The following is an 8,981-nucleotide window of genomic DNA, read 5'->3' as shown; positions in this document are numbered from 1 at the left end:
TTCCTTTATATCAGAAGATGGAGGTCTGTGTGTTCAGAATTTACAAATCTCAGGTATAAGACTGATTAATTTGATTTTAATGTTTTTCCCGTAATTAATTATTTAATTAAATATTTAATTGTCTAATTAACCCATAAAGGTGGTGCCCCTTATAATCTTTTGAATGCATATTATTCATTTCTAAATGTATGTTACCTGTAAGACTCCTTCTCCAAACATCATTAACAATAACATGCAGCTATTGTAGATATAGTGAAATTGTAATTGCGGTTATTGCATTTAACTGGATCAACATTTCAGCAGCAACAGTTTCTTCCACTGACTTTTTTATGCTAAAACACCACTTTACACCTGTGTGGCAAATTTTCTCTAGTTTATGTGAACAAAGATGAGCAGCCCACAAAATCTGTAAATGCACAGAATGAGAGTGATCCTCAAAACTATCATCCTAACTGCACAACAGCAGTCCAGTGATGAGTGTGCAGCCGGCAGTAAACATGCTAGTAGATTAACTGACTGGTTCAAAGTCAATAACAGTCACAGTCTGTGTGGCTAAACTGCCGACTTGTTTACAACCTGTCTGATTGTCTCACCATTCATGTTTGTTACTCTGTTGGACATATTTTTAGGGATGTTGCCACTTTCTGAATTTACAGCATTTACTTTAATAAGTACAATTTCTTTAAAATCTGTGTGTATTTATCATTGGATTAAAATTTTCCATTCACGTATTGAACCTACACTAAAAGTGACCCTGTACCCTGATTTGTGTCTGCCCTTTCGAGCTTCAGGTTACTCTTCCCTTAAAATAGTGACGTCTACAAAGTCTACAGGTGAAAGCTCACTGTTTGCCATTAAGGCACAATTGAGTATGGGTTAATACTACTGTTCCATTAGTCTTTTCTACTCACGAACCATCTGAGTAAAAGTACTAAGAAAAAACAGGAAAAATCTAATAAACAGGAATATTTCTTTCCTTATTCTTTGGTCAGATGAATGTGTAACTATTCATTTCCCAGGGCAGGGCGGACCTTCACAGATTAAAAAAAAAAAGCAAAAGCCCCTCCTTTTTACACAGAAAACAGGAAGAAGTGACCACAAGTCAGCACCAAAAGCTACACGTGTTAATCTAGTAAAAATAGGAGTAAAAAGGAAAGACAGTCCAGCGGTGCGTATGTATGTGTTTATACTGAGATTTTAAAGGTGTTTATTGATAAAACCGCGACTAAATTACTGAAAGTGAGCGCTGTCTGAGCAAAAACGAGTCAATCTGTGAAAGTAAGTTGTCTGTCTCAGAGTTCATACAAGCATTAAAAGACAACTACGGAAAACAACGACAGAATGGCTGCCAATGAATCGCCATCTGAAGTGGATTGCTCCTGTCCTGTGTGCTGTGACATATTTAAGGATCCTGTGGTCTTGTTGTGTGGTCACAGCTTCTGCAAGTACTGTCTTCAGGAGTGGTGGAGACAAAGTAAACTCCAGACGTGCCCGGTCTGTAAGGAAATATTTCCAATGGCTCAGCCTCCACGTAATCTGGCACTGAGAAATCTTTCTGACACCTTGAGACAAGAGAGGAGTCAGAGAGCTACGACAGGATCTAAAGAGTTCTGCAGTCTGCACAGTGAGAAACTCAAGCTCTTCTGTCAGGATGATCAAGAGCCCATCTGTGTGATTTGTAGGGATGCAAAAAAACATAAGAAACATAACTGTGTCCCCATCAATGAAGCAGCAAAAGACCATAGGGTAAGCAATATAGTTTACTATAGCAACAGAGAGAGGTTCTGGGTTTGGTAGTTTTTTATACTAATTTTTAGAAATGATCATTCTTGTTCTTGTTATACTTACAGACCAAACTGAAGGTTCAGCTGATGCATTTAAAAAGCAAACAGGGGTCATTCAAAGCAGAAAAACTTGAGTGTGATAAAATGGCCAGCCACATCACAGTAAGTCACAAACATGATGTTTACAGCGATAGCTAGTATTATATCATGTAGTTTACTTTAGTCAGAAAAGTGTCTCTCCTCAGCTCCAGGCCCAGCAGACTGAGAAGACAATAAAAAAGGAGTTTCAAAAGCTGTACCAGTTCCTGCGGGCAGAAGAGGCTGCAAGGATTGATGCTGTGAGGAAAGAGGCGACACTCAAGAGTGAGGCAATGAAGATCAGGATTGTAAACCTGACTGCAGAGTCCTCCTCACTCTCAGACAAAATCAAAACCATACAGGGGGAAATGAAAACTGAAGACATCTCATTAATGCTGGTAATTAGTGATCACTTGTGTCAATCAATATCCAGATCCAAATATTAAACATCTAGCAAAATTAGATGTATTAATTTGTTTATTGTGTTTTCTCTTTATTTTATAGAATGTCAAATCCTCTATGAAGCGGTAAGTGGCTTCATGTACACTTCTGAAGACATATTAGACAGCTGAAACAAGCAATATATTGTATATTTGTCTTGCAGTTTATGCTAGCACTGTCAACATGCATTTTGTCTTAAGTACTTGACATTTTTAGTACACCTACCTTTAATAAGGCACAAGTTAAGAGTCTTTGAATTAAAATGTAGGTCTGAGACTTTCAGTGGTTGTGATGGGAGGCAAATAACAGCTCACAACAGAAAAAAATCCAATCTCTTACTGCTCTGTGAATTATTGTCTTATAGATAAAATATAAAACAAAACTAATATATGCTTAAATATGGCATGTTTATTCACTGGCCTGGCAAATCTACAGTAGCCTATACTGATTAAAAACAATAGATGAAAATTTCGTGAAGGATTTCATTAGGAACAAAGTATAAATTAATTCCTCTTAATTCATTTATATCCTGCTTAGATTTAATTATTTGCTATATCATGAGTGCATTGCTCCAAACATAAATGTTGTCAATATAGTGTTTCAAAATATTTCTCTCGTAATCCTTGGCTACTTAATATTCTTTCAGATCCCAATGCAACCTGCCAAAACCAGAAACTCCATCAGGAGCCCTGATCGATGAGGCCAAACACCTGGGGAACCTGCAGTTCAAAGTCTGGAGGAAGATGAAGAGTATAATACAGTATAGTAAGCAGTGTATTGTTGTTTCCACCTTGCCATATTTTGATATTTTATTCTGCAGGAGCATTTACAGGTAACTAATGAACTCTCTTACCAAAACTTTACTTTAATAAACATCTCAATAAACTTTCCATATTGTTTCTATTTTTCCCTCTGAAGCTCCTGTAACTCTAGACCCCAACTCTGGTGGCTCATCATTGACTATATCAGAACAGATGACGCGTTCAACAGTAGCACCACTGTGGCAGCCACACCTTGACAACCCAGAAAGATCAGAGTATCGGAGTGTTTTTGGCTCTGAAGGCTTTAGCTCTGGGAAACACAGCTGGGATGTGGAGGTGCGTGATTATTGGTCTGTTGGTGTGGCTACTAGAACCGAGCCTTTTACCTCTGAAAACATCTGGGCCATCGAACTGTGTGTGTGTGCTAACACTTTATTTGAACATACTTCAGGGAGTACGAAAACCATATCTACAGATTCATTTCCCCAGAGGGTGAGAGTGCAGCTAGATTATGACCAAGGAATACTATCATTTTTTGACCTGGATAGGAAAACACTTGTCCGCACTATCAAAGACACTTTCACAAAACCTGTTTTTCCATTTTTCTGTGACAATGCAAAAATCCTTCCAGCTGAATTGTCAGTGACGGTGAGACAACCCAGATAAACATGCTGCATTACTGCATTAGTTCAAACAACAAGATGAGGCCTTCACACAACCGTGTTTTGGGTTTGTGTTCATGATATTGCCTAACTTAGCCAATCCCAGGCTTGTGCCACATTATGGTTTTATCATCATATTTTATTTTAGCATTCTCTTGAATTCTCCATATGTAGTTTATGTTTCTCAGATATTAGTATATAGTTATAAATCTTGTTCTCTTTCTGTTTGTTTGATGTCAGTATCCAATGACATGTTAACGTTGGAGTAAGAGTTTTCTTCTTGGTTTTGTCTGTCTTAAAGGGTTACTCCACTGATTTTACAGATGAAGTTCAGTTTACTTGTCATGAGTATTACTACTCAACCTTTAAAAACACAGTGAGAAAAGTTTGAGAAAATAACCCTGATGATGTCACAAGGTTTGAGACTTAAAATATTTCCAGAAAGCCTGTGTTACAAACTGGAGGTGTGGGGTTTGAAAGAAGTGGGCATTTAGTTGTCAGAAAGAGTCTAATGAAAGATCTTATTGAGTTGCATTATGGGAAGTGCAGGATCCAGGATACTACTAAATCAGTGGAGTACCCTTTTGCCTTTTTTCATTCATTGTATGATGTTAGCAGATTGCATTATTTAGTAACTAGCAGAACAAGAGCAAAGTTTATTCTCAAACAAGATGCTACAGGAATGGTAAAGAATACACCGTTACAATTTTCTTACAACTCAAAATAAAGTCATGCTAACATATAATATAGATGTGACAGACAGCATAACTAATGGCGCCTCAGGAGAAGTCATTAGATTCCAAAAAGATTCACTCAAAGTAAAATGTGTTATGGTCAAATTTAATAATGAAGTGACACTAAAAATGACACTACTGATAGTGTCTATAATGTGAATTCTGAGATTTTAAATGTTCATCTGCAATTTTTTGTAGTGGTCCCAGTGATATTTGTTGTTAAAGTGTACTGAAGTAGCACATTAGTTACATGAAATGGTTAAGCTACATTTGAATAATAATAATAAAAAAAGAAGTTAAATAATAAATATATAAATTAATTCAGTTGCAAGAACAATACTTTCCACTCATATTGGAGCATTTATATTAAAAGAATACATGATATGATGAAAAAAAAAGCAAACAAGTATCAGCAAGACACATGTAAAACAATTTAGGTAGACAAAGACAAAATCTTGATCACATTTGTACAACATATTTATTCTTTTATCTCAATTGTAATGGAAATTCATGACCTGAGTAGTCGCAAGTTTTCATGGATATGTTTTTGCAGTCGACTTGTGGAGTGAATCTTATGTAAATTTGATCATGGCATTGGGTTATTTCTTCGGCAGAAGTTCATATCTTCCATTACAATGTTGACTTTTGATAAAGTTGGATAAAGGTGGTCAAGGTGAAATGTATATTAGCATCAGTGGATCTATACACAGTGATTACAGTCCGGACATTTGAGGTAGCGGAGGTTATTTGGAATTTGTCTTCTGTAGTTTGGTTTAACAAGACAAACTCTGAAAGAAAGTAGATTGCAATGGCTTTTCCACAGCCTGCACCATTGAAGTGTTGTTGTTTGTTGTTTATCTTATAGAATGAGAAGTTAGCTTTTGTGTTTAGCTTTTGTGAGAAGTTACTAGAAGCCAGAGTCTTCATCATTAAATTTTACCATAACATATTTTACTCTGTTGAGTGAATCTTTTTGGAATCCAATGACTTCTCCTAATGCGCCATTAGTTATGTTGTCTGTCACATCTACATTGTATGTTAGCATGACTTAAGCACTAATTTTGAGTTTTAAGCAAAATTGTAATGGTGTGTTCTTTACCATTCCTGTAGCTTCTTGTTTGGGAATACACGTTGGTCTTGTTCTGCTAGTTACTATAGCATGTAATTCTATCAGTTCACCTGTAAGTTGGTTCAATTTAGCAATATTGACTGTACTGACTATTTAGTTGTTTCCTGTAATCAAGAGAGCATTTTATGGCAAACCAGGACTTTTTCTTGTATGTGTTTGGCTTTTCAAAAGTGCTATATTAAGGTCTGTGTATTTGCCTATCCTGATTCTATATAGTAAATCAGCATATTGTAAATCCTCACCCTGTCTGTGGTTTGTTTTTGAAAGATATAACTTCAAATTCTTTTCCAGAGGGGATCAATTGCATCTACTATTTTTGGATTACAAATTTGTGGGTGGATTGAATATAAGAGCACCAAGAGAATGTTTTATGTGAAGGATATCTCCAAATACAATACATGCAACACCTCCAAATGGTAAATTGTTTTGAAAGATGTCTTTGGAAAGTCTAAAATAGAGCTGGTAGAGCATGTCTGGTTTTACAAGGTTGATTTTGTCGATAATTTTTAGCCCTAAGTTTTGTAGTCGTTTCCTTCTTTTATCCTTAATTCTGTCACCCATTGATATTAGGTCATTGTTGAAATGCAATTGGAAGCTGAGTGAATGATCTGGCCTTTGATGTTAAAGCTAACTTTAAGATATAGGGGTGATTTGGATCATGTCCACTGTTTCTGAATATTTTCTCAAAAAATTTGTGTGAGGACATCAAAGATATGGCTTTTACCTCACAATGGGCAATTTTGGAAATTAACAACTTTTTTGCTATTCAGATACAGACTGCACCAACCTGAGTGAACCATCCTCCCTTCTCTAGGTTCATAAGATTTATGGACAAGCTACATTCCTTCTAAGCGTGTCCCTCTGTCTTCCTTTCTCCCTTTTATTCACAAAGAATGTCTAAAATAGTTAAAAATGCTACTAAATATGTATCTTGACTTGTCTAACCAATATCAACTTTTGTTGTGTTTCAGAACAATTTAATTAGTTTGATATTATGGAAATCCAAACTCTGCTTCAAAATCTGTTATAATTAACAGATTTTGATCATCTATCTGCCATGCATTTCTTTAATATAAGTTAATATAAGAGCCAAATATATCAAATGTATTAATATGTTTGACTTATAATTCAAACATATTATTACATTTGATTTATTTGATATTAACCAGCGGAAGTGTATTATTTATCTATGGTTTGATTGCTAGGATAATGCTTTCTTAATAGATGTAATTACAGATTAGGAAATGAAGTTTTATTAATTTTATTCTGTATTTTATTTGGATAATCAATATTAGAATTTCTGAGTGTTTTCTCACTGGTTCATGATGTGTTGATGACTTGCCAATGACAACAGAAATGAGTGAATCATCAATTTGTAAACGTGTAATTTTCAGATATTCAACAGGAATCTCCCTTTTATGTGAAGGTCAGTTTTTCTCTTTTTTCCACACAAATTAATCAATTAGTAATCAATCAAAAGAGCACCAAGGATCCTTTTTACTTTTAAAACATGCCTCCTAGACTATAAAACTTTTACAACTCTTTGTCAGGCAGCTGTTGCTTATTCTGTTTTCTCTCGGCCTTATCAGCCGTGATGGCCGTCCATGCTTTCTGGGTATTGTCTTTTTTATTCTGACTGAGAGCTGAAAGCTCCATAAAGAAGAAAAGACTGCAAGATGCCTAAGCAAAGTTATGCCGTTTGCCATTTGAGTATCTATTATTTTTGTAATCTCCTATTTCATCATTTAAACTATTAAAGGTGTTTCCAAGAACTCTTCTGATAAGGTTGAGCATCCAACTCTGCAGCCATGCATCAAGACTAAAACACACAACCCTACGGTGTGTTTAGCCTACTATGTGGCCTCATTGAGTCTGAGCCGTCCCCAGCATTGGATTCACTCTCCTGAAGAAGTCATTCATGCATTCATTCATTCATTCTAGTTATATATATGTATGTGTGCTTAGTGTTTCCCATTCATCCCTGTTCTTTGGCAGTTAAATATCTTGACTCATAGCCAAGTTGTAGTATATGTACATTCTTTTATATCAGAAGGTGGAGGTCTGTGTATTCAGAATGAATGAATCTCAGATATAAGACTGATTAATTAGATTGAATTGTTTTTTCTCCTAATTAATTATTTAATTAAATATTTAATTGTTTAATTAACCCATAAAGGTGGTGCCCCTTATAATCTTACAAGTGCATATTATTAATTTCTAAATGTATGTTACCTATAAGACTCCCCCTCCAAACCTCATTAATACTAATACACAACTGTTGTAGATATAGTACAATTTATTGTTGTTTTATGTTTCCTGCTCTGGCATCAGTACCCAACACCAGATATTAAAAAGAGGTCTTACAAGGGTTGAATAGCAGGATTTGAAATGGTCTGGTGCTGCTTTCCAGGAAAATTACTTGCTGGATTCTGGGATTTATAGCATGTGCATGCTTGAATGTTCATATACTGAAGACTGTTGTATATTACCTAGAGAGACTCCTTCTTCAAACATCATTAACACTAACATGCAGCTGTTGTAGATATAGTACAATTGTAATTGCTGTTATTGCATTTAACTAGATCAACATTTCAGCAGCAACAGTTTCTTCCAATGACTTTTTTATGCTAAAACACCACTTTACACCTGTGTGGCAAATATTCTCTAGTTTATGTGAACAAAGATGAGCAGCCCACAAAATCTGTAAATGTACAGAATGAGAGTGATCCTCAAAACTATCATCCTAACTGCACAACAGCAGTCCAGTGATGAGTGTGCAGCCGGCAGTAAACATGCTAGTAGATTAACTGACTGGTTCAAAGTCAATAACAGTCACAGTCTGTGTGGCTAAACTGCCCACTTGTTTCCAACCTGTCTGATTGTCTCACCATTCATGTTTGTTACCCTGTTGGACATATTTTTAGGGATGTTGCCACTTTCTGAATTTACAGCACTTACTTTAGTAAGTACAATTTCTTTAAAATCTGTGTGTATTCATAACTGAATTAAAATTTTCCATTGAAGTATTGAACCCACACTAAAAGTGACCCTGTACCCTGATTTGTGTCTGCCCTTTCGAGCTTCAGGTTACTCTTCCCTTAAAATAGTGACGTCTACAAAGTCTACAGGTGAAAGCTCACTGTTTGCCATTAAGGCACAATTGAGTATGGGTTAATACTACTGTTCCATTAGTCTAGTCTTTTCTACTCATGAACCACCTGAGTAAAAGTACTAAGAAAAAACAGGAAAAATCTAATAAACAGGAATATTTCTTTCCTTATTCTTTGGTCAGATGAATGTGCAACTATTCATTTCTCAGGGCAGGGCGGAGCTTCAGAGATTAAAAAAAAAAGAAGCAAAAGCTCTTCCTTTTTACACAGAAAACAGGAAGA

General features: G+C 35.6%; 1 protein-coding gene across 1 annotated transcript; it reads left to right on the top strand.

Moving 5' to 3' along the window:
• The first annotated feature begins 907 nt into the window (after positions 1 to 907).
• Positions 908 to 5,830, top strand: LOC121882066 (E3 ubiquitin-protein ligase TRIM35-like). The gene is made up of 6 exons (XM_042390029.1): positions 908 to 1,746; positions 1,851 to 1,946; positions 2,030 to 2,260; positions 2,367 to 2,389; positions 2,950 to 3,068; positions 3,222 to 5,830. The coding sequence occupies exons 1-6, from the start codon at positions 1,342 to 1,344 to the stop codon at positions 3,728 to 3,730; spliced, it is 1,383 nt and encodes a 460-aa protein (XP_042245963.1). The 5' UTR covers positions 908 to 1,341; the 3' UTR covers positions 3,731 to 5,830.
• The last annotated feature ends 3,151 nt before the right edge of the window (positions 5,831 to 8,981 follow it).

Source organism: Thunnus maccoyii, chromosome 17, assembly GCF_910596095.1.
Source record: "Thunnus maccoyii chromosome 17, fThuMac1.1, whole genome shotgun sequence".
In the NCBI taxonomy this organism is placed as follows: domain Eukaryota; kingdom Metazoa; phylum Chordata; class Actinopteri; order Scombriformes; family Scombridae; genus Thunnus; species Thunnus maccoyii.
This window is presented reverse-complemented; position numbering and strand designations above follow the sequence as displayed.

Excerpts from the sequence above, each read along its gene's own strand:
- LOC121882066 (XM_042390029.1), top strand. The coding sequence starts at position 1,342 with ATGGCTGCCAATGAATCGCCATCTGAAGTGGATTGCTCCTGTCCTGTG. Across the intron at positions 2,390-2,949 it reads GTCAAATCCTCTATGAAGCG|ATCCCAATGCAACCTGCCAA; the intron begins GTAAGTGGCTTC and ends ATATTCTTTCAG. Across the intron at positions 3,069-3,221 it reads GAAGAGTATAATACAGTATA|CTCCTGTAACTCTAGACCCC; the intron begins GTAAGCAGTGTA and ends TTCCCTCTGAAG.